The 26056-nt window shown below is 49.5% G+C and overlaps 1 protein-coding gene across 3 annotated transcripts in view; it reads left to right on the top strand.

The window, feature by feature from the left end:
- Cuedc1 (CUE domain containing 1) overlaps window positions 1–26056 on the top strand; it is a 109798-nt gene that overhangs the window by 67413 nt on the left and 16329 nt on the right. For all 3 annotated transcript variants that reach the window (XM_017800514.2, XM_029568106.1, XM_017800515.2), the window contains one exon: window positions 20659–21246. In XM_017800514.2, coding sequence (XP_017656003.1) covers window positions 20899–21246 — 348 coding nt within the window. In that variant the 5' untranslated portion in view covers window positions 20659–20898. The remainder of the gene's footprint in view (window positions 1–20658; window positions 21247–26056) is intronic.

A 26056-nucleotide genomic window follows, 5' to 3' on the forward strand; every position in this document is an offset into this window, starting at 1 on the left:
ATATATATATATATATATTTATGTATGTATAGATAGATAGATAGATAGATAAAATATACCTAATAAAAACATTCTCATTTTAACCTTAATTTTTAAATTATATATTGTGTGTGTATGTATGTATGTATGTATTTGAAGTCAGAACAACTTTCAAGAGTCAGTTCTCTCCTTCTACCGTATGGGTGCCAGGAACTAACCCAGGTCCTCTGCAAGAACAGCTAGTGCTCTTAACCACTGAGCCATTGCTCCAGTCTCTCATTTAGAACTTTCAAATCTTTAAATTTAAACCACAGAAATAATGCAAGGAGCCTGGTGTGGTGGTGTACGCCTATAACTCCACCTCTCAGGAGATGGAGAGAGGAATCAGTTCAAGGTCATCCTCAGCTGCAGAGCAAGTTTGAGACCAGCCTGGGCTACCAGAGGCCCTATCTCAAAAAAAAAAAAAAAGAAAGAAAGAAAGAAAGAAAGAAAGAAAGAAAGAAAGAAAGAAAGAAAGAAAGAAAGAAAAAGAAAGAAAAATCAAGGTTGTGGTCGCTCATGGACACATCCCATATTATATGTTATTAGATGCTGCCATTGAGAGATAAATGGGTGATCTCCCCCTTTTGACTTCTCAAAATGTTCTGTATTTATGACTATTCACACATGAGTATCTCCCCGTTCACTAGCTCACAGCTTGCTTGGGGAATACATGTCAGCTGAGCCTTGCACTGGGGAAGCAAAGAACCAAGAGCCACCTTCCCACAACCTTGGCTTTTTTCAAAGTGCTCTCCAGTCCCAGTGCAGTTCTGGTAAGCAGAGCTGTGGGCTTCCTAGTGCAGAAGGCCACCCACCTGGCTTCAGTGAGTTGGCAGACAAGTCAGGCCAGCACTCCCTCTGGGAATACCATGTCTCCCTGCAGCAAGGAACTCAGAGCTGAGAAAGGAGGTGAGCAGCAGGCTAGGGTATGTGGGATGTGTGTGTGTTTGAGTGAACATGTGCAGGGGTGTGTGAAGTTGTAGCTTTTAGCACTCTGGGCTCTAGTTGTCTTGGGGGAAGGATATTTTCCCTTTCCCTATGGTGACTTAGGGGGCCCTCTGAGCCCCCAACCCTCTAACATGCTCAGCAAGGCCCAGTTGGGCCTGGCAAAAGGCTACCTGGGAAGCCAGGGCCCAGGCTTCTTCTGCCAGCACCTTTTTCCTCAGAGCCCAGGGCAGCTGCTGGGAGAGTGAGTACACAGAGGCCTGGAAAATCCATAAACGGCATAATCAGCCCCTGAGTCTTGGCCCCTTGGTGCTTTTTATTGCTTCCTGTCCCGGAAAGCCCTTTACAAACACAGCGACTTTGAGGGGGGTGAGTGGGACCTGGTGGGTGGCCTACTCAGGCTGGGCATCCACAGTACCCGGGAACAGTGTCCCCAAACAAGCCCATTGCTCTCTTTACTGCCACCCAGCAGATCCCAGGGAAGTGGGGAAAAAGTCAAGGGAGGAATGGTGTCTGAGTGTGAGAAGACCCCCAAAGAAAGGCAATGCCCTAGAAAGCTGTTTTGTAATTGACAAAGGCAAGGATCCAGATTCCCTGTATTTCCTTGAGAGCCTCTGGGTTTAGCTCTAAAGAGGGGCAGGCATAAAGCAGAGTAAGAGCTTCCTCTCCTAAGGACCCCTGCAATGTGGGGTGGAGCCTGAGGAAAAGGCTGGCCATTTCCTAAGACCCTGGGCACAGTTCTGGTTCAAGGGCCTGTGTCTATTTGTCTTTGAGACAGGATCTCATGTAGTTCAGGTTGGCCTCAAACTTGCTATGTAGCTGTGGTTACAGGCATGTACCACCATGCCCAATTTAAATCCTGTCTTATTGTTTGCATTACATTTCTTAAAAATAGATTTTTTTTTCCCCTTGTCCATTGAGTTTTCTCCCCTAGTAACTGTATTCCTTCCCTCCCATTTTCCCTCCCCAGAATGAACTATAGTACTTCACTTCATCCTTTTCCACCACTGATGGTGGGATGTGACCTTTTCTTTTTTTTTAAGGAATTTGATTATTATATTTATTTACTCTGAGGGTGGGAGGGTGGGGAATATGCCAGGGTACATGTATGGAAGTCAGAGGACAACTTGCAGGAGTTGACTCTCTCCTTCCACCATGTGGCCCCAGAGATCAAACTCTGGTTAACAAAGTTGGTGGCTTGTGCCTTTGTTTGGGTCTTGCTGCCCCCCTCCCGCTTTAAGTAAAGATGTTATAAAGCCCTAGAACTTGATATGTACTGGAGTGTGACCTTGAACTCCTGATCCTCCTGCCTGCATCTCCCAAGTGTTGGAATCACAGGCGTGCACTGCTACACCCAATAGAGATATGACTCTTGGAAACAGCTGCAGCCTGAACACGCTGCCCCAGCTGCAGTTTCCAGGCTGCTGGTGCCTGTGAGGATTCTTGTGGGTGTTTTCCTCTTGTCTGAGACACAGGAGGGTTTCGGGGGTCGGGGAGTGTGACACCTGCATGTTTGGAAGAGGAATGCCATCTTTGGGGAGGCTAGGGTACAGGCAGGCAGCCTTCCTACAGCTCTGGGATCAGGGGATATCCTCCAATTCTCAGACTCAGGGTTTTCTCGGGGCCACTGGCTTGAGTCCTTTCCTTCTGCAGCTATTCTGTGACTCAACATCCCTGACATGGAAGCTCTGGTTTTAGCCCCATTGGAGGCTTCTTTCATTTAAAAAGTATTAGAGTTGGGTTAGTCTGAAGATACACACTCTCCAGACCTGCTTTGTATGTATCAGGGCCCACGTCTTACCTATGCTTTATTTGTTTTTTAGTGTTAGGGAACAAACTTAGGACCTTGTGCATGCTAGACAGGCCTTGTCATTGAACCATATCCCTAGCCCTTGACTTTTTGAGATGAGGTCTCATAATGTAGCCTAGGTTGGCCTCAAACCAGCAATCCACATGCTTCTCTGCCTCTTGAGTGTTGGGATTGCAGGTGTATGCTGCCATGCCAGGCTTGTCTGTGCTTTAAAGGTCACCTATCTACACCAACTTCCACAGAGGACCTGTGTGTTTTGATTGTGCAACTCTGAACCTGTTGCATCCTCCCAGTTCCTTCCTGAAAGTGAAATCCTACAGTCCTTGCTCAAGAACAAAGGCCCCAGCACTCAGCCCTGCAAGTTAATGATTTTTCAAGTGTGGCCACTTCCTCTTGCCTGACCTGACTTACTATGGCTGCTGCCTGGTTGTGACGAGGAAATGTGTCTGCAATGGAAATAGGTTAAGAAAGCCAAGACCAGGGGCAGGGAGACCCTGCTGGGAGGTAGCAGTAGAGCCTGGGATCACTGTGGCAGAAATGGCCTATTTACTAGCTGGGCTACCCCATTTCTCCTTCATCTCCCTGTTCCCTAGCTTCCCACTGCAGCTACACACTCAGCATGTGCAGTCTCTTGTCTCCTGCTCCAGGAGGGTTAGAGGAAACACTACTGCTAGGCTCACTCTGTGTGTCCAGCTCTCCTGGGCAAGCCTCCCTCTTTGCCTCAGGGAGAGACACAGTTTATTATTGTAAGTATGGTGACAGTGCGATGAATGGTTGGTAATGCAAGATTTGGGGCAGTCCTGACCTGGTCATTTCCGTGGCTGTGAGGCCGTAGGCAAACTACGGGCCTCAGTTTCCCCACATGTAAAATAACAGTTCCCGTCTCCTAAGGTTATGTGAAGATTCCATGAAGCTAAAACACCCTGGAGCCTAGCTGATGGAAAGGGCTCATGGACCTGCCTCCAGCATTTACTAACTAGTGCCATGCACGTGGAGAGTGCAATCATTTGGGCAGTCAGCATGGTCAGAGTTGGGGAGTGCTCTACTTTGGGTTTCCTTTTTTTTTAATATTTTTATTTATTATTTTTATTTTATGTGTATGAGTGTGTTGCCTGCATGTATGTGAGTGAGTACACCCATGTTGTGCAGTGCCGCGGAGGTCAGAAGAGGGCTTCGGATTCCCCTGGAACTGGAGTTAAGGACGGTTTATAGCCACCATGTGGGTGCTGGGAATCGAACCCGGGTCCTCTGCAAGAGCAGTCAGCACTCTTAACTGCTGAGCCATCTCTCCAGACCCTGCTTAAATGACAAGGATCCGCATATCCTGGCTATAGTTCACAGATGTTTCTCATTATGGTGGTTCAGTTTTCATTCCATTCTTGCCTTTTTTGTTTTTTCCCCTTTAGTTACTTTTTAAAAGATTTGTATTTTGGGCTGGAGAGATGGCTCAGTGGTTAAGAACACTGGCTGTTCTTGCAGAAGATCCGGGTTCAAATCCCAGCATCCACATGGTAGCTAACAATTGTCCTAACTCCAATTCCAGGGGATCTGACAGCTTCTTCTGCCCTCTGCGGGCATTGCACGACATGGGTGTGCTTATCTACACGCAGGCAATACACGGATACACATAAAATAAAAATAATTAAAAAAAGATTTGTATTTTTTTTAATTAATTTATTTATTTTTGGCCTTTTTGAGTCAGGGTCTCCCTGTAGCCTCAGCTGTCCTGGAACTATGTGGACCAGGCTGGCCTTGAACTCACAGAGATCTGCCTGCCTCTGCCTCCCAAGTGCTGGGATTAAAGGCATGCACCACCACGCCTGGCTTAATTTTTATTTTATGGGTATGAGTGTTTTGCCTGCATGTAAGTGCCCTGTGTCGTGCAATGCCTGTGGAAGTCAGAAGAGGGTGTCAGATCCCCTGAAACTGGAGTTACTGATGGTTGTTAGCTGCCATGTGGGTGCTAGGAACAGAACCCAGGTCCTCTGCAAAAGCAAACACTGCTCTTAACCACTGAGCCGTCTCTTCAGCTCCTTGTTTGTATTTTTAAATTACATATATGGGTATATATCTGTGCAGGGGGGGTGTGCACATGAATGCAGGTGTCCCACAGAGACTAGAGGCATCAAATACCCCTGGAGTTGGAGTTACAGGCAATTGTGAGCCACCCATTAAGCCACCCATCTTAATTACTGAGCCATTTCTCTGGGCTTCCCCCAACCCCTGACTCATTATTTATTTTGTTTGTACAGGTTCACCACAGACAAAAAGAGTATGAATCTGGGGCTGGAGAGATGGCTTAGTGGTTAAGAGCACTGGTTGCTCTTACAGAGAACCAGGTCTGATTCCCAGCACCCACAAGGCAGCAAACAACTATCCATAACTCTAGATCCAGGGAATCCAATGCCCTCTTCTGACCTCCACAGACATTGACTACATGGGTGCACTTATATACATGTAGGCAAAACACTCATACACATAAAAATAAAATAAATAAATAAAAATGTAGTATGGCCAGGCGTGGTGGTGCACACCTTTAATCCCAGCACTCGGGAGGCAGAGGCAGGTGGATCTCTGTGAGTTCAAGGCCAGCCTGGTCTACATAGTGAGTTCCAGGACAGCTGGGACTACAGGGAGACCCTGTCTGAAAAAGACCAAAAAAAAAAAACAAAAACAAACAAACAAACAAAAAAAACATGTAGTATGAAAAAAATGTAGTATGAATATGAATTCATACTAGATCTAGATCTAATAATCCCCATAGTTTCTCTGTCAAGGATTCATAGATCTGAAGATGAGTCAGTCATATATTTGTCATCAGCAAACAGTTTGAGCACTAGCTGAATATATTGTGTGTGTGTGTGTGTGTGTGTGTGTGTGTATACACATGGAGGCTAGAGGATGATATCAGGTGGTGTTCTTTGAGAAGTGCTTTCACTGGACCATAACTCTCCAAGTAGTCTAGGCTGGCCAGCCATTGAGCTCTAGGGATCCACCCCTCCACCTCCGCAGCCCAGCACTGGGGTTACAATCACAGGCCACAACAATGGACTTTTTATTTTCTTTTGGTGGTAGGGAGCTTTGAGATGGGATCATACTATGTAACCCTGGCTGGCCTGGAGCTCACTACATAGATCAGGCTGGTCTCTGTCTCACAGAGATCTGCCTGCCTTTGCCTCCAAAGTGCTGGGATTAAAGGCCAGCACCACCATGCCCAGCAACACTGGACTTTTGAAAACTTGATTTGTGGGGAATCAAAGTTAGGTCTTCATGCTTGCAGGGGCAGTGCTTTGCTGCCTGAGCCATCTCCCAGTCCCTACATCATGAAAGGAATCAAGAAGTGAGAACTGTCTCACTGCTTGTGGAAGGTCCTAGCAGCTGCTGGCTACTGCTCATGCTGCTTCCTAACATCTCTTAAAGCCTGGATAACCTTGCAACTCATTTGTAGCCTCGGTTCCACAAACCCCAGACTGCTGCTTCCCATGAGAGTCAGAGCCTGCACACGTTCGGGCTTGCGAGGTGATTTGGCAGTACCTTTGTTTGATGACTATTGATTTAGCCCAGGTGTGCAGACCCAATGTTTACAGAATCCTGCTTGGCTCTGGGCTGGGACTGGAATGAAGAAAATAGATGTTCAGGGGAGGAGAGAGGGGGCATGGATAATCCAAAAGCCATTTGTTTAGGGCTTGGAGCCAGGGGTAAGGTGTTTCTGCAGATTTTCCTAAATCAACCAGACAGGAACTCTTTGTAATGAGCCCTAAGTGTATGTTGACTTAACAGTCCTCGACATTCACTTCCTACATATGTGGACCGTCTGGACCCCCAGAGTCCACAGTTGTGCAGGGATATAAGGAATCTCAGAGCTCATTTAGTCTTCCCTGCCCATTTTCACAGGATCCTGGAGGTCCAGAAGGTAAATGGACTTGCCTGGGGTCACTTTACTAGGTAGTGATGAAGCTAAAACTAGCTTCATGCTGTAATACCATGGTCCCCATGCTACTGTGTGTCAGAATGACCAGGGGTGCTTGTGAAAATGCAGGATTCCCTGGCCATACACTCCTGGGGATTCTGATTTAATAGTGGGGTGGAGAAAGTGTTCTTAGCAGGCTCTTCAAGGGGGAATCTGATGACAGTGGGTGCCACTTTCTATAGATGCTACTAGAATGCAAACAGCATTTGCTTCCCAGACCTATAGAAAAGCCAGAGAGGCTGTCAGTTCAGGGGATAAGAGCAGGAGGGGTTAAGCAGGGATTAAGTCAGGCCTCCCTCCCTCCCTCCTTTCCTTCCTTCCTTTCTTTCTTTCATTTTGAGACAAGGTCTCATATAGCCCAGAACTTACTGTGTAGCTAAGGATAACCTTGAACTTCTGATCCTCCTGCCTCCACCTCTGGAATACTAGAATTACAGCTGTGCACCACCATGTCTGGCTTTATGTGGTCCTCGGGATTAAATCTGGGGCTTTGGCGCTTTATGCAGGCTAAGTAAGCACTCTACCAACTGAGCTATACAGGCAGCCCCAAGCCAGTTAAAGCATATTGCAGGTGACTTGTGTGTCAGGAGACTGACACATTCTCCTCTCTGCTCTGTAAGGTTAGGCCAGCTAGATGTGGAAAACCTGTAGCTTATGCCTAAATCAGTGTTCACATCTATGAAATGGCTATCGTGAAGTACAAGGTAATAGTAATCTATCAGATACATTGTCAGGAGGATCAGATGGCATAATGCGTGAGAAACTGCCAAGCGCCCAGCAAACGGCAGGTTCTGGATCATGAGTAGCTGCTAGGGGTGGGTAAGGGTAGGCCTCTGCTTAGTATTCATAATGAACTTCTACTGAGGGTTTTACTGGAGGGACAGGGTTCTTGTTCTGTAACGTATCCAGGTCCTTCTGGCTCTGGGGACTGGGATGCAACAGCTTTCTGCAGAGGTGTCACTGTGGTCTTTACCTAGCACATGATGTCCTTCTCTGACCCCCCACCCTCCACCCTCCACCATTCACCATCCATACATCCCAGAGGGGTTTCAGTGATCTGACCAAACAGGAACTGTTGGCTCTTCGTTTTCTGGAAGTAGAGACTGAAGCCTTTGGAAAGCCAGAAGCTGGTTATGGGACTCCAGAGAGTGAGTCCCTTCCCTTGATCATCAGATTTAAGGGACAGAAGTAGCAGCCTAGCAGGCCTGAGGCCGTTCTCTGTAGCCCCATCAAGAGTTGGGCTTGTAGGCCGCCAGGAAGCAGAGCCTCGGCCATGCCAGCCACTGCCTGGTTCTGCCAGTTCTTCTAAGTCAGGTCAGCTCGACCCACCAGTGCTATAAATGCTACTCAGGCACAGATGGCAGAGGGAGAGAGAAGGGATATTGGGGCCTCATGGCAGGTGACTGCCATGTAAAGGGAGCCTGATGAAGGGAGAGGCTTGTAGGGGCAGCAGAGAGCAGGAGGGGCTGGCAGCACCCATGGGATATATGTGTGTATATATTTTCAAACCATCTTCAAAACTGGGTAAAGGGCTGGAGTGATGGCTCAGCGGTTTGGAACACTGACTGTTCTTGCAGAAGACCGAGGTTCGATTCCTAGCATCCATATGGCAGCTAACAACTGTCTGTAACTCCAGTTCCAGGGGATCCAACAGCCTCTTCTGTCCTCCTCAGGCATTGCAGGACATGAGTGCACTTACCTACATGCAAGCATAACACTCATGCACATAAAATAAAAAAAATAATAATAAAAAAAACCCAAAACAAAAAAACTGGGTGAAGAGAGGGGCAGACTGGGTGCCTGGGTTGGGAGAAGATTCTGGAAGAAAACCCTGAGGACAGTGTCTGTCCATGACTGCTGACTTGGAATGAGCATTTGGTACAGCTTCAGTGTGCTATGAGTGTGGTAATGATTCAGAACTTATTGACACACACAGGCCCATGAGCTGGGTGCTGGAGAGAGCTGGGGTGTGCAAGGAGAGTCCTAGCTCAGGAGTCTTAGGATCTGGGCTCATGTTATAGCTTTTCAGTTATTGCACTCTGACCTTCAGCCACTTATACCTTTTACAACTGATCACATGAGCTTGTTCTTGTCTTCTTGACCAGGAGAACTCCAGAATATGCATGTTAGCATGTGGTGATGAGGGTGAGTGAGGCTATCAGGTTGGGAGGGATGACTAGCAGCTGACCTCTGGGTGACCCTGGCTGTGTACCAGTGGGGGTGGAGGCAGGGAGAGCACAGAGCAGCTGGTTGCTGGGGGAGTAGCTGGCCCTTACCTTAAACAATCCCATCTGCCATCTGGGCTGGGCCTCTCACTCTGGGTGGAATTTCTAACTGTGTCTAGGCCGCTGGAGGTGGGTGATCCTCTCAGAGGCAGCTGCTGCCTGCTCTTTTGAAGCTCAGTGGTGGGCTAGCCACCCTTCTCTTAACCTCTGCTCCTCAGCCATCCCCACATTCCTGAGCTGCCTGAGCAGCATTTCTTAGTAGGCCTTGAAGCCTGTGTGCCTGCCTCCCAGAGCCTGAGAACCCCTCCATAGAAAGCAGGGCCCCTGGGAGCCACCTCTTTTCTGAGTAGGCAGAAAGACTTTGCCACCTAGGCTGGGGCAATATTCCAGTTACTTCTCCCCTTAGAAGCTTCTTTGGGGTTAGGGTCTTGGCAGAGGGGCTGTGGGTCCAGCTCCCTGAGGGCTGCAGGATCCCCCAGCTGAGGCCTTGTGCTGTACTCTGTAGTGCTGGATTCAAGTGCTGTCCGTGACTCTGCCTCTGCTAACCCTATGGCTTTGGGGTGTGCAGGACCCAGGGCAGTCCTACACCTGTCCCACCACCATGAGTTCCCCTCAGGAGGCCCACTTGAGAGGTGTCAACACTTGCTAAGAGATGTAAGTCTTCCAGACAGCTGCAGAATCTGATACCCTCACTGGAACCCCATGATTACTGGCTGCTCCGCCTCCTACCCTAGCTCCACACAGTAGATACCAGCCATGTCAGATGACACCCCGTTGCCCAGTGGGCCTTCATCCTTGCCTTGCAGTCCTTTGCTGGAGATGAGCAGGTCCCTAACCAGGGTGAGAGGATGTGTGATGGCGGCAGGGCAGCTCAAGTGCACTGGGAAGAAAGCCTACCAAAGCAATCTGGCAGGAAGGACTGCTGGGGAGTCTGAAGATTGCAGAGTTATTAAAGCTCTACAGGCTCTGGGGTCGGCTTTCTTCCTAAGACATTTTCTATCATCACTGTCTTTTGTTACTGTTATTTTGCTTTAATTAGACAGCAAAGGGGCTGCTGATATAGCTCAGTTGGTCGAATACTTGCCTGGCATACAGGAAGCCCTGAGTTCAGTCATCTCCAGTCCTGCATAAACTCATCATGGTAGTGCATGCCTGTAATCCCAGCACTTAGTGGGGGAAGGCAGGAGGATCACACATTCAAAGTCATCCTCAATACACAGCAAGTTGGAGGCAAGAAAACATGGACTTTGGGGCCAGACTGCTTATTCAAATTCTGTTCTACCACTGTGTGATCCTACACAAGTCAATTAACTTCTCTGAGCTTCAGTTTATCTGTAAAACAGGTAGCATAATTGTTTTACTATAGTGACTTGATGAGATGATGAATGGCAGGTGATTAGAAAGCACACAGCCCCATAGCAAGTACTCATAGATACTTGTATCATAATTATCAAAAAAGTAACTCAAGGAATCTGTAGAAATGGCTCAGCAGTTAAGAGCACTGGCTGCTCTTGCAGAGGGCCTGGGTTCAGTATCCAGCACACATATGACAGCTAACAACTGTCTGTAACTTCATTTTCAGGGGATCTTCCACCCTCTTTTGGCTTTTGCTGGCATTGCATGACACCAGTGCACTTACATGCATGTAGGCAAAACACTTATATGCATACAAATTAAAATTTAAAAAAAAAACATCTCAAGGGGCCATGACTATGGCTCACCAACAGAGCATATGCCTAGCTTCCCTGAGGCCCTGGGTTCAATTCCCAGCACCCAAATGAGTAATTGATGTCCATTATAGATAATGTACATATACAAAAGGAACATGAAATCCCCCACACCACTAGTCCTTTGATATTTTTTAGGCTATTATATGTGGGAGATGATATTATACCCTTGTTTTACCAGTTTCCTACCACAGGCTATTTAGAGGGGTTCTGATCATCTGCTGTTTTGTGACTACAAGGCTCACCCTTCTGTCCATATTGGGCACATGTGAAAACTGATCTACAGTTAAACTCCATAGAAGTGAAACTCATGAATTAGTGGATAGGTGTGGTGTATGTCAGTGTTCATGGCAGGGGCAGGGGTTGAGACTTCCCTTCCCAGGATCCTCCTCTGCCCATCCTGAGCTGAGCATCCCACCTAATCTTAGGTTACTTGGCCTAGATTCCCCAGGCATGCTCAGATGCTAAATTGTGGGTAGCTGGCTACCTACTTGTCCGAGGGGCCCAGAGATAGCTTCTACTGCTGTTCAGACTTCAGGGCTAAGCCCTAGAACTTTGCAGGTCCCATCAGTAGAAAGGCTTTGGGCCTGACTGCCTACAGGGGAGGCCTCAGGAGGGCAGCTGGCCCCTTGATCTGAGTGGCTGGGCCTGGGCCAGGATGAGCTCATGCCTGGAGCCAGCCCAGCTTTCTGGCTTGCACCTGAGCTGCCAGTGTCTCCTTCTCCTGGTTTTGCTTGATCCCAGGCATGCGCATGTTCCTACTGATTCCACTGGGAGAATGGGAGGGTAGTGGAGAGGAGCCCCTCTCTACCCACTGGGGTTTCATCTCCTCCCCAGCCCAAAGTTGAACTGTTGGCTGAGCTGGTGGTGTTTGTTGATAGAGGGAAGGATTGTTGTGGAAATATTCCCCAAACCCACCCAGGTTTTGGTGCTAAACATGTTGTCAGTCAGTTGGTTGCTCAGGCAACTTGATGACTTTGGTGGGGTAGGGAAAGGGGTTCCATAAGGAAACTGTTTTTGTTAGCTTTATGTTTTTCTTCTGGATGAAATTTACCTATAGACCCTTCCTCCCTTGCTTCCTGGACATGAGTACTGTTTCATAACTCTAGAGACACCCCCCACACACATACACACCTAGAGTCAACTTGGCTGTTATGATTCAATGCAACCCCCAGTTCTGGAATTCTTGCTGTGTGTCTGTTCTGTGCTTCGTGCCGGGGAACACAGACTGGTCCTGCAGTCTGATGGATGTTGTGTTGAATCTGGAATCAGACAGCTTGGGTTCAGATTTCAGCTTGGCCACTTAGCTGTGTGACCTTGAGCAAGTGCTTCACTCTTTGTAGCTCTTTTTTCTATCCATACAGTGGAGAGGGCAGGAAGAACACGCACTGCCTAGGGCTTCGGAGAGCATGAACACTTGTGAGGCCCTTGGCATGGTGCCTGGTGCAGAAGAAGGCTCCTGCAGCAAGAGCCAGTCACTATGGCTATGCTGCCATTATCTGTTTGTTTTTGTTTGTTTGAGACAGGGTCTCTCTATATAGCTCTGGTTGGCCTGAAACTCAATGTAGACTGGACTTGAACTCACAGAGGTCTGCCTTAGTCCCCTTGGTGCTGAGATTGTAGGCATGAATTATCAAACCTAGCCTTATATATATAATGCTATTTTAATTTTATTTTATGTTGTGTATGTGTGCCTGAGTGTATGTATGTGGACCATGTTCAGAAGAGGGTGTCAAATCCCCTGGAGCTGGAGTTACAGGTAGTTGTGAGCCACCTGATGTGGATTTTGGGAACTAAACTCATGTCTTAATGGAAGTGTTCTTAACTTCTGGGCCATTTCTCCAGCCCCATTACTTTCATTTTTTAATATTTTGTTATTTTTTATTTTATGTGTATGAGTGTATTGCCTGCATGTTTGTAAGTGCACCCATGTTGTGCAATGCACACAGGTCAGAAGAGGGTATTGAATCCCCTGGAACTGGAGTTACAGATGGTTGTTAGCCACCATATGGGTGCTGGGAACTGTACCTGGGTCCTCTTCAAGAGCAGCCAGTGATCTTAATCACTGAGCCATCTCTCCAGCCCCCAACTTTTATTTTTTATTTGGTGTGTGTGTGTGTGTGTGTGTGTGTGTGTGTGTGTGTGTTTGTGTGTATATGAAGGTCAGAGGACAACTTGTGGGACTCAGTTGTCTTCTACCATGTGGGTCCTAGAGATTGAACTCAGGTTGTCAGGCTTGGTAGTAAGCTCCTTTACCCACTGAGCTATCTCACCAGCCCTGTTTTATTGTTTGATTCTGGGTCTTCCTGTGTAGCCCATGCTCACCTTGAATTTTGAACATTCCTCTTGCCTCTTCCTCTAGATGCTTTGATTCCAGGCATGAGCCACCTATTGTCTTACCACAGGAACTAGCCCTGTTGTGTACATGCCTGGAGACATTCATCTTGGATCTCTGTAGCTAGCTAGAAGCCGAAAGATGATGTCCGGAGGACTGAGGATCTAGGGCCAATTTGCCCACAGGGGAAGGGCATTAACCTTCTGTAGAACCTTCTGCCATGTTACCTGCCCCATCTCCATTTGCCTATAGCCACAAGTGTTGTTTATTTTATTTTTTGTGTATGAGTGTATTGCCTGCATGCAGGTAAGTAAACCCATGTTGCAATGCTTGTGGAGGACAGAAGAGGCCATCGGATTCCCTGGAACTGGAGTTACAGACAGTTGTTAGCTGCCATGTGGGTGCTGGGATTCGAACCCCGGTCTTCTGTAAGAACAACCACTGTTCTTAACTGCTGAGCCATCTCTCCAGCCCCATAAAAATGGTCTCTCTCCCTCTCCCTCTCCCTCTCTCTCTCTCCTTCAGATGTTTTAAAGATTTTTAAAACAAAACCAAAAAATTATTTTCAATGCTCCAACCTTACAGATACACTTAAATAATAGAAGGTAGGGATGTCAAGAAATTGTGCAGGGCAGAGCCTGCATATGGTTTGCATATGTGGTAACCTTGGAGGCAGGTACTGCCCCAGCCTCAGCCCTGCTGCCTGTCTAGCCTGCAGAGCATGCATCCTGCTTTGGTGTATCCCTTCTTCTTACTAGCAAAGAGCTTTGGCAGCACTGCCCTCCCCCCAACACCTTTTGTTTAAAATCAAATCCTCAAGTTTAACAGGTGAAAAAGAGATGCCTGTCCCAGAGAGGTGAGAGGCCAACCCTAGGTCAGACAGCAGGATGTAGCCACTGTGTTGCTCCTCCTGTTTTTCCTCCTCCCATGTCCAGCCTGGCCTCTTGCTGTAGTGTCTGTGCTGAGGGTCAGAAGGTTCTCACAGGTGTGACTGTCCAGCAGTTCTGAGGATTTAGGAATGAGGCAAGCATTGTTGCTGTCCCAGCAGCTGTGACCGTTGGGGCCAAGTATCCATTAAGCCGTTTCCGAGCCTTGGGCGGGAGCAGAAGGCTCGGCATTTAAAGGTCACCCGGCTTTTGAAACTGCAGCGACATTAATAGCTTGGGAAGAAAACAAGCCTGTGCAGGAGCTGGAGGACAAGGCGGCTCTGTCCAGGTTGCCCCTCCTCCCCAGGGTGCTTGCACACATCCTGAGTGCTTCTGTCTCTGGCTTCCCCTCCCTCCCATTCAGGTCTCTTCAGCTGAGCAGACTGCCCTGTACCTCACCCCCATGGTGTCTGAGGTGACAATTGGATGAGATTGCAGCTGCCAGGGGCCCAGCAGCCTCTCAGATCACCCGCTTGAGGTTTTCCTAGGACTTAGTCATGGTTACACTAGCCTCCAGGGTCACATGACCTCATTCTGACCCCACTGGCCCTCGCATCCTGAACTCCTGATGAGACAGGCAGTGTGTATCCCACTTCCCTTCCAGGAAGAAAGGGGTGGCGGGGCTTGGGTGTCATTCTTCAGGTCAGATGGCTTGCTTGTGGCTCATCCACAGCACTGGCTACACAAAGTCCCCAATCTGGGTGGGCACTAAAAATCAAAACACCCAGATGGATTAGTTCTGTCTGCTGAGGATAGGATGTAGACAGTGGTGTCCCAAAGGCCACACATTTCCCTTTTGGGATCTTGGGGACATCAGGTTGTTCTTCTGTCCTCCCTGAAGTCCTAGTGTGGGGGCAGGGCACAGCAAGGTTCTGGGAGGGAAGCTGCCCTTCCCTGGATCAGCCCAAGCCTGGGCCTGGAGATACCGGTAACCTAGTGGCCTGGCGGTGCCACTGGGCTGGGCCCAGATCCTCTCTGGTAGGACTCCTGTTGAGTCCCTCTCAGGTAGAGGAATTCCTTCTGTGGCAGGTAGATCAGAAGATATCCCAAAACATCCCAAACATTCCTCATTCAGGTCAGAGAGGAAGCCCCGGTGAGTGGGGACAGAGCTGCTCTGGGATGCCCCACCTCTCCTTCCAGGGAGGGAAGAGAAAATGCCTTATAGGCCCACCGCTCCCCCTGGGGCCTCCCATTCTAGCTGGGTTGATGCTATTCCTGCTCGGGGCAGAATGCAAAGTCAGTCAAGTGAGCTGTGGGCGTGGGACCCTGGACTGATACTGTTGTAGCCATCAGTTTTGGTTACCAGGGAGTCTGAGGACAGGCAGTAGAGAGCTTTTGGAACCAGGGCTCCCTAAAGTGACCTGGCCTCTGTTACTGTGTCTGGGACATGGGATCATAGAGCCTCTCTAGACTTTCTAGCTTGTAGTGGTAAGAAAACATAGATGAGAAAGGATTTAGAAATCTAGGGCACAGACTGACAATGCCAGGGGCTGCTGTGACCCTGGGGATTCCACACTGAATAAAGCAAACCTGCCCTTGGGAACTCCCATCTAGTGGTGAAGATGGCAGGTGACAAATGTATGATAAATGGTGCCTGTTACAGAGGGGGACAAAGCAAGGTAAAGGTAAAGGTCAAGAAATGCTGGAAGACAGACTGGGTAGACAGAGCAGGTCCCCTGACAATGTAGTGCAACAGGAACCAGAAGGAAGGGAGAGAGAGCCAGCCATGTGATTGTGGGAGATGGTGGAGGGGGAGGATGTAGCAGGGCCAGAAGCCCTGGAGAGGAGTGTGCTTGCCTTGTTGGTAGACTGACAAAAACATAGGGTGCTTAGAGAGACTGGTGCCTGAGTATGTATCTATGTGTGTCTCTGTGGATGTGCTTGTGTGGGCACACATGTGCTTTTTTTTTTTTTACCCCCTGAAATAGGGTTTTGTGTACTCCAAGCAGGACTTGAACTCAATACGTAGCTGAGGATGACCTTGAACTTCTGATCCTCCTGCCTCTAGATCCTGAGTCCTAGGATTACAGACATGCACCACCACACCTGATTTACACAGTGCTAGAGACTGAACCCAGGGCCTCATGCATGCTAGATAGACAAGCACTCTACCAACTGAGCTATGAGCTCATCACCACAAAGTCAAACAGCTGACAGGGACAGGACCCCAAGGGTCCTGGTGGGTCACAGTGAAGCTTTGAGTTGTGGTCTGAGGACATACAGGACCATTGGGGGCTTTGGAAATAAGAGAGGACATAACACCATAGCATGCAGTTCATATGGAGACAGGGAGGTGGCAGGGGGTGAGGAACAACAAGGTTCCAACGGTCAGTTTGAAGGCAAGGAAAACAGGGATTGTTGTGGGCTGGACAGAGGGTGTAAGGAATGAGTGTTCTTGAAGATACTTCCAAAGCTTTGACCTCAGGAATGAAGTTACCTGGTCAGAGATGCAGAGACAGGAGACACAAGCTGGATTGAACTGACCTACTCTGTTAGAGTTGCTGGTGCATCCCTGTATGGAGGTCAAAATAGGTTATGTAAATGTGAGGTGGAAGGAATGTCTCCAAGACAGGTCTAGAGCAGGAGCCAGCATGAAGCGGGAAGAAGGCACTTAAAACCACAGCATTTGCTCAGGGAGCAAGTGTAGTCTGGGATACCAAGGCCTGTACCCAGTATCATCAGGAGCTTCCTCCATTCCAGGAACCCACATAAGCTCCATCCCAGCATTCTTTCCAAGTATGCACTATCCCTTCTTCTACCACAGAGTGGAAGCTGGGGTTCAGAGACCTGAAATCATTTTCCCAAGTCACATGGTCTTCCTGGGGTCAGATGTGAGCCCAGCCTTCTGGCCCTCAGTCTCTCTCATCCCTGGTATAAAGCCAGCAGTGGCCTTCATGAACAGGTCTTCCTAAGGCAGGAGGCTGGCTGAGTTGACCTTGGATAAGACTGGGTGAGCCACACTTGAAGCAGCTTGCCTACCTCCCTGGGCCAGCCTCCAGGTGACTCAGGCCTTGCGGCTCCTCACACTCTGAGTGAAGGTTGGCAGCAGACTGCCATGGCCTGGCTCCCTGGGCTCTGGGGGAGGATGGGTATGGGGTTTCTGCTTCTAGGCCCTGAGATTACCCACACCCACATGTGCATGGAGAGGTCTAACGGGCCCAGCAGGTTTGATCCCCGTCCTTCACCAGAAGCTAGTCAGGAGTTAGCGCCCTTTCTCCTGCCAGCTCTCAGCAGTGGGTTCAGAGAGGTGGCATGCCCTCCCCAAGGTCACAGAGCCAGGTCTGAGGCAGTGCCAGCAGACCTCCCCCGTGCTGTCTGGGTCATGTTTCCTTTGATGGAATGCCTTGAGCCCCAGGCACACGTGGCTGCATTCCTCAGGCTTCTTGGCCCTCAGCCCTACAAGCCTTACTTGGCATTTTTGGCTCTTAGGAAGTAGGCTGCTAATTCTGGTCTCTCTACCCACTAGCTGGGTGGCTTTAGACAAGTTACCTGACTTCTCTGAACCAGTTTCCACTGCTATAAAATGGAGCTGTAATAAAGATGACATATGAAAGTGCCTGGCACAAGTTCACAAACCCAGGTCACCTGCATGCCCCATTCTTTTTTTCATTTGAGTAGAGCTGGCTACAAAAGGCAGCCTGACACAGTGACTCCTTCCCCTGCTGCTAGCATTCCATAGCTCTGGCCTCACACTGACTTAAGTTTAGCAAGGGGCAAAGGGGCTCTACCCTGAGAACTGAGGGCTGTCCTAGCCTTACCCAGTGCTACTTATAGGCAGCCTTGCCATTGGGAGTCTCTGAGTCCTGTCTGTCAAATCCTATTTCCCTGGCTTCCTATTTCTGGCCACTTTCTCTTCACCCACAGGACTGCCTTAGTGAAAAGATCTAGGCTTTTCTACGGTTTACTCCATGTCCTTGGGCTCTAGCCTGTCTCTTCATCTGTACTTTAGAGCAGGGGCAGGTCTGGGTGGTTACCTGAGTTGGCATGTCCTCTGCAGCCTAGGCTTCAGGACCTTCCCTGGGTGGTGAGGATCTATATTTCCTTCCAGAGGCCTGAAGGCATTCCTGGGTTCATAGCCAGGGGCTGAAAGAGCCCCTGAGCCCTTATATCCCTCCTGCCAGAGCAGAGTACCATGTATTCCCTTCTCTGGCTGCTCTCCAGCCTTCTGGGGCAGCCCACCAAGTTCTAGGCATAGGGCTAAAGGTCAGCTTGTTTCTTTTGCACAGAAACTACGTAAAGGGCTCCTGAGAGGTGGGCCCTGAGCCACAGAGAGGATAGAGAACAGAAGACTGTCCAAGTCCCCACCAGAGAGTCAATAATAGATTTCAGAATACCTGCCTGTCAGAGATGTCTTAACACTCGCACCCAGTGGCCCAAGAAACTTGTGTAGAAGGAAAATACAGGCCAATCATTCTTCTTTCTCTTCTGGTATGGACCAGGCCCTGGCTTCTTTCTTCAAGGGGTTGCCCTTGGCAGAGTAACAAGCCTGACTCTAAGTCTTTCTTGCTAAATTAAGCTAGGAGCAGGGAGATGGTGGCTGTTCTCCTGAGAGCCTTAACTCAAGGCTCTGATCCCATATGTAATGACACCAGGGTCTTGGCTTCTGGGGCTCTGTGGTCCAGAGGTCCTCTGTGTTAGAGGCTTCAGCACAGGCCCCCAGAATGGAGTGCTCCTAGTAGAGCCACAGCCTGACATCTCCTGCTGTTGGGGTGGGCAGGAGGGAAGAGGAGGCTGGGCTGCTCAGCTAGCAGCCAGCAGCAGGAAGCCACATGTACTTGGCTACCTTCCTGGGCTCATAACCAAATCCCTGGGCTGATCATCGGAGGCCACCCTTGTTTCTTCCTGTGTTATGGCTTTGGCCTCCCTTGCTGTGACTTGTTCCTCTGAGCAGGGAGGCGGTGGAGGGAGTGGGATCATAAATCATACTTTACTCAGCCGACAGGCCACCACTCAAGCATGCAACATGATGAAGTGGTTGCCTGTGTTCTGATGTGGGGAGATGGCCACAATATACCATTAAGTAGACAGAACTAGTGGCATAGTAGGATTTATGGTTTAATCACATAGTAAAATAACTTCATACACATGTAACATATGCAAAGATCAGATACCTACTTATGGTATAAGCACATGATCACATTAAGGAAGTTCTCTCAGGGCAGGAAGGGACTTTAGCTTTGTAACCTCAATGTCTGCTGGCTATTCAGAATCCATGTGCCTCTAGTTTTCCACTTTCAAATCCAGTCCCCTAGCCAGGTGTGGTGATGCGTGCCTGTAATCTCAGCACTCGGGAAGTAAAGGCAGGAGAGCCAGGAGTTCAAGACCATCTTCAGCTACGTAATTAGTTCAAGGCCAGCCTGGACAACATGAGACCCTATCTTTAAAAAAAAAAAGGCTGGTGAGATGGCTCACTGGGTAAAGGCACTTGCCAACAAGTCTGATGACCTGAGTTTGATCCCTAGGACCCATATCATGGAAGGAGAGAACTAACTCCCACATGTTGGCCTCTGACCTCCACATGTGTGCCATAGCACACGTGTGCAACATACACAAGATAAATGTAATTAAAAAAAATTTTAAGTCAAATTCAATTCATCCCTCTGGGAGTAGGCAGTAGGCAGTCCCCAGAAAAGAGCTGTTGACAATTTGAGGGACTCTTTGAGGAGGGAGAGGAGGTAAGATGTTTGAAACCCAGTATGGTAGTATTCAAAGCCACTGGAAATGTATGAGGCCTGACCTAAAGGGGAGGCATCAGTGGCGCCCATGGGTCTTCCTGTGGGGTGGGACCACCCTGCCACAGCACTTTCCATGCTTTCCTCTGGTTCTGTCTTTCTCACCATGATGATCAGTGCTTGGCTGCTGTGAGCATGACAAAGATCCCCTTGATTTGCTTTCCATTAGCTGTTAATAATTCCCCCCATCACAGAAAACAGAGAAGAGGTTTGAACCTGAATCATCAAATTTAAGCATATTCTCTGAATAGCTGCATGTGGTGGCTCAACACTAGGGAGGCAGAGGCAGGGGGATCATGAGTTTGAGGACAGCCTGGACTACAGTGTGAGATCCTGTATATATATATATCCATCCCATATCTACAGTGACAGCACTGTCATTGGTGTCCATTTCCATACCTGGCTCTGAGAGGGTTGGGTGGTTTCTGTGACCTCAGGGACACTAAGCTTGGGGACTGGACCTAGGTTGGATGGGTTCAGGTACTGGGTTTGGTGAGATAGGAACAGAACTTAGATCCACATGGTTCCTCAGAACAGTTTTGAGAAGCCAGGCATGATGGCATGTGTCTGTGTCATCCCAGCACATGGGAGAGGCTGAGGCAGGGGGATTAAGACTTCAGGGCCAGCCTCAGCTACAGTTCCATTTTGAGGCCAATCTGGGCTAGACGAAACCCTGTCTCAAAATAACAAAAATTAAAACAAAACAAACAAAAGAGAGCTTTGAAACCTAATTGGGATGAATATATATTTTTTCCTAGTATTATTTATTTATATGATATTATTTATTTATATGATAAAACGTTTGCCATGCACATGGCCTTGGGTTCTATCCCCAGCACCCAAACCAGGCCAAATATGGCAGTTGGAGAGGGAGCAGAGAGAAGCAGGCGGCCCCTAGGCTGGGGAGGGAGGGAGCCCACTACCAGAATCCTGGTTTGTTTGCCTCTGACTCTGTGTCCCACCTTTTCAGAAGACACCATCTGTCGTTTGGAGCCTGCGGCAGGATGCTCTGGGGATGTGGCTGACCTGCGATCCGGGAGGGCCGCCCAGGGCCCCGCGTGCGTAGTCTCCTGGGCATCCCGCGGGACAGAGAAGGCGCAGGAGTGAGTCTCCCGAGCCCGCGGAGCAAGCAAGCGGCCCTGGGCGCAGGGACCCAGGGCAGGGGGCTTCGCGGCGGGTCAGAAACATTCTCTCCCAGCGGCCCCGCAAGATGACCAGCCTGTTTCGCCGGAGCGGCAGCGGCGGTGGCGGGGCCACCGGGGCACGCGGGGCCGGAGCCGGGGCCGGGGCCGGGGCCGGAGATGGCAGCGCGGCCCCGCAGGAGCTCAACAACAGTCGGCCGGCCCGCCAGGTGCGCCGCCTGGAGTTCAACCAGGCCATGGACGACTTCAAAACCATGTTCCCCAACATGGACTACGACATTATCGAGTGTGTGCTTCGGGCCAACAGCGGCGCCGTGGATGCCACCATCGACCAGCTGTTGCAGATGAACCTGGACGCAGGTGGCGGCAGCGCCTATGAGGACAGCTCAGACTCTGAGGACAGCATCCCGCCAGAGGTAGGGGCGGGCCAGGCAGCTACCTAGTGCTAACAGGGGCGGGCCTCTCCTAGCAGCGCTGGGTTGCTCCCCTGGCTGGGTTCTAACAAGCATATCTCCCTGAGAAACTTATGATGAGGCCACAACCTATATTATGGGTAGAAATCTCATACAATCATTCAACAAATGCTGAGCATCCACTTAACGCTCTCGTAGGCGTGGTATTAGACCCTGGGTTAAAGTCATCAGAATCAAGGTGTTTGTTAAAAATTCATATTGGTGGGCCCCACTCCAACACACTCACCCTCAGTTCCAAACCTGGAGTCCTCCAGTGTATTTTTTAAGAAAGGCTCTTGAACCCCAGGGTATCCACCTTAGCCAAGTTTTGGAGCTCATAGTCCAGTGTGGACTGGAGACAGGAGTTGGGCCAGAGTGGGAGAGGTACAAGCAGCAGACAGGAAACTCCAAGCAAGAGCAGGCAAAGGATGCAAAGGTCAGGTGACCAGCTCTGGAGGGACTCAGAAGTGAATTAGTGCTGTTGGGGACCTGGCTTCAGGACTACCTGTCAAGATTTCAGAGAGACACCATTAAGGTTGGCCATGCCCTCTGCTGAGAAGAATGGGTCTGCACCCCTAGAGGTAGGGAGCTGGGGATGATGCAGGAAGGTGGGAAAGGTCCAGGGGTAATATTTTAAAACTGCCAGTTCAGTCCCTCTGATCCATGTAAGAGAGGGCAGCAGGAAGGCCGGCCAAGGGGAGAGGGAACTGCCTGCCACAATGCATCAAGGCCCACCTGCTGGGGGTGGCGGGCCTTCTCCAGCCTCATCCAAGAGCTCTGTGCCCATCTGACCCCCAGCCTAGGAGGACATGCAGTTCTCAGTGCCAAAGGGTGAGGCATACAGTCAGTGTAAGGGCCACGGGTGAGGCATAACTGGGAAGACAGGAATGAGCTCCATTCTTCTTTCTTCAGTACTGAGGGCGGAACACAAGCTCTACAAGCACTCTACCACCAGCCCTCTTTTTTACGTTTTCTTTTGAGACAAGGTCTCCCAACGTAGAGGTTAGCCTTGACCTCACTCTGTAACCCAGGAGATCTTGAACTTTCCATCCTCTTGCCTCAGCCTCTTGAAAAGCTGGGATGACAGGTGTGCCTCACCAGACCCAGCTGAACTGCACTCTTTGCTGAGTCTTTGTGCTGGGCATGTCAGTGTGCTTCAGAAGTACATCTCTTCTGTTCCCCATGCTTGCAGAGAACACCAGTATCCTTGTTTATAGTGAGACTCTATCCCCTACCCCTTAGTGGATTTTGTCCCGGTGGAGGAGAAACTGTGTGGTCATGAGGACTTATCCCAGTGTCACCTGTTTTCCCGGGGCACATAGTAGGCACAAAGGGAATGTTTGGAATAAACAAATGTTGTTGTTGTTGTTGCTGCTGCTGCGTGTGTGTGTGTGTGTGTGTGTGTGTGTGTGTGTGATGCGATGCATGCATGGGTGTGTATGCATATTTGTGGAACCAGAGGTCAATTTTGAGTGTTGTTCCTCAGGAGCCAGTCACCTTGTTTTCTGAGACAGAATTTCTCACTGGAACCTGGGACTCACTATGTTGGGAGACCCTGTCTCAAAAGAAAAAGTAAAAAGAGGGCTGGGATGTGGCTTGGTTGGTAGAGTATTTTCAGAGTATGTGTGAGGCAGGGCTAGCTGGCTATGGGGTAACTCCAGTCTCCACTTTCCCAGCACAGGGATTGCAAGTGTGGGTCCCCAACCCAGCTTTTTACACAGATGCTGACTCTTGAACTCAAGTCCTCGTGCTTGTGTGGCAAGCACTTTATGGACTGAGCCATCTCTCCAGCCCTATTAATGTACCTTTTTGTACAGTTTTCTGTCATCTTTTTCCTTGTCATACACTCTTTTAAACTGTCTGGATAAGTCAGTGGAGAGAATATTGAAAAACCCAGACCCCTCTTACGGAAAGGAGTACGTACACCTGTGTGAACATGCAGGTACCTTCTTTTAGTGTGAGCTGGGAAGTTCCCTGCATGCTCTGACTCTCCATTGTCCTGTTTGTCCTGAAACTCTGACAGATGGGGGGTTTCCCACTTTGTCCATAGTGCCCATGGCCTCTACAAGGCTTCCCCAGCCCCTAGTGCCTGCCCTGTAGGCACATTTGTGTTCCCAAGCAGCCTGCTGTCCTGGTTGAGCCCCTTCTCAGCTCTCCTCCCCTCCCTTGGCTCCCCTCCAACCCCCACCTTTGGCACCCAGCCTGGGCCCATCAGCAGGCAGTTCTTTAGCCAGCACAAAGTGCTGCAGAAAATTTATGAGCAGCAGTAGGAATGGCAATAACTGCTGACTGGAAAAAGCCCCCTCTCTGGAGGCTGATGGATGAGGGGCTGGCCAAAAGGGTATCCTTGTCATAGAGAAATAGCTCTTATCAGATAAATGCCCCAGGCCCTGCCCCCTCCCCCAGCACCTGGCAGACATCCATCACCCTCAGTAAGTTAGGCCAGGAGGCCACAGAGCCTCTAGCACCTTTAGATTCAGAACAAGCTCCTTTTGGCTGGGAAGATGGGGCGGGGCAGGGCAGGAAGAAACTGGAGTTTCCTTCTCAGGGACTGCAGACCTTCTTTTCTGGAGATGGCCTGTCCACTTCCTATCTCCTTTTCACTTCCCTGTTCCTCTCCAGGAGCCTGGGGTAGTCTGGTCTTGCTGCCCCAGATTACTGCTCTATACAGGAGAGGGCCCTGTGTCGTCTGGGTCATGCCATAGGTCAGAGAAACCCAGGCAGCTTCTCTGGGACCAGTTCCCACAGAGCTCTTCTCTCCCTCTCACCAGACCACGTCCCTCAGAGCAAAGGTCTCTGGGAAATGTGGGGCCCTGGCCCAGGGGAGGTAGCTGTTAGTCCTCTGGACACTTGAGGGTCTTGATGAATACCTCCTGTGCCAGGCATCAGGGAGTCACCAGTGACAAGGGGTTACTTGCCATCCCCTCTCCCTCCTGGTGGAATCTGGAGTGAGCTGTACAGTTGCCAGGCTGCCAAGCAAACTCATTCGTCTTTTCAAGCAGAAGCATCTGTTTAAATACTTTCTACTTCACAGGAAAGAACAAGGTGCATTCCAGGGCAGAAGCCTCCTTGGGTCAGGCTGCTATGCAGTGCACTGCAGCATATGTGTGTGTGTGTGTTTACCGCCAGGGTGTCCCTACCAGCCTCCTGTGCTGGCATGTCTGGCTTGGAGCTCAGATGTGCCAGTGCAGCCCAGAGTAGCAGAGGCAGAAACACCAGTTTTAGCAGTGATTTCTCCAAACTCATTGAGAGTTCAAGTGGGGACAGAGGACTCTGGGCCTGTGTCCGTCAGGGCCTCCAAGCCCTTCTCAGGTTCTTTGGTCTTAGAGAAAATGAGAACAGAGCTGTGAGGAGTAGTGATGCATGTGATGGGGATCTGCCCAGATGCCTCTGGGGACAGGTTCAGATTAGCCAGGTCACAGGAACTCAGCCATTGCCCAGCCCCAGGTCTCTCCTTGCCCTCCTCTCTGCTTCCTGGGTTAAGAGAAGTATCCGGAGGGACAGCAGTTATCTGGGCTTTATCCACCTGGAGCACCTCACCTGGGTGTACAGACCACCTGAAGGAGGGACCTGGCTGTAGAGACCATGGTCTAAGTTGAAGTCTTTATTCTAAAACCAGCGGGCTGGTTTTTGCCATGTCATTTAATCAAATTTGGCCTCATAGGGCCTATAATCCTAGCTACTCAGTGGTCTGAGGCAGGAGGACCAGAAGTGTTGTGGACTACTGTCATCTAAGCATGACATAGCCATTATCATCTTAATTAGGGCAGCCAAGCAGCTGTGAGTAGCCATAACAGACTGTTGATGTCCCCTCACAAAAGGTTGGGGAAGGTCATTAGCCCATCACCTGGGAGTCCAGCCAGTCCCTCCATCCCTCGTACCCCTCCCAGCTGTATGTATTCCTGCTCCAGGTGCATGGGGTCTTCAGAGATGCTAGAGTATACAAGAGGTTAACTAAAGCAGGGAGGACTCTATAGACTCTATACAGCTTTCAGGAGGTCATTACCCATGCTGGGGTGGGCCTTTCGATGATACAGCTGTTTTGAGGGCACTCACACTCCTTTAATAAGTAGCCTCTAGACTTAGGTGACCTGTCGTTGGTGTCCTATCTTGTTCATGTCTCTCTAGGAAAAATAACGCAACAGCACTTTCAAGGCCAACCTGGGCAACTTAGTGAGACCCTGTTTCAAAATAAAAGGTAAAAAGAGCTGGAGTGTAGCTGAGGGGTAGAACACTCACTTAGCAGGTTTGAGGCTCTGGGTTTCATCTCTGGCAAAACAAACAGAACAAAAGCTACTTGAGCCTTAATTTCCTCTTCTGTAAAATGGGGCTTAGCTTGCCAGACTGTTTGGGGTCAAGTTAATAGATATGGACATATGTTGAGGGGGTCATGAATGATGCCATCAGAGAATAGCACAGGTGTAGAGAGGACACAGGTCCAAAGTGTACAACCCAGTGAAGTTTCACAGCACATACATACATGATAAGCACCCACGTTGAGAAATGTCCTCCACAGCCCTGGGGTCCCCTGAGCCCCTTCCCCTCCTCACCCACTCACAGAGCTCACTCGGTTCTCCCTTCTGATGCTGTGTTCGTTTTGCTGTTCTTGAGCCTTGCTTACTTGAATGGCTGATACTGCTGTGTGCTGCCATGTCTGCTGAGTTGGAGGGACAATAGTAGCAATGCGTTTGTGTCTATAGATAAGTCCACCTTTGCAAAGAAGCAGCTATATCAGCTGCACTTCCAGAACTCCTATACACACCCTCACCCACAC

This window comes from Nannospalax galili, unplaced genomic scaffold, assembly GCF_000622305.1.
Source record: "Nannospalax galili isolate Female #2095 unplaced genomic scaffold, S.galili_v1.0 scaffold879, whole genome shotgun sequence".
Taxonomy (NCBI): Eukaryota; Metazoa; Chordata; class Mammalia; order Rodentia; family Spalacidae; genus Nannospalax; species Nannospalax galili.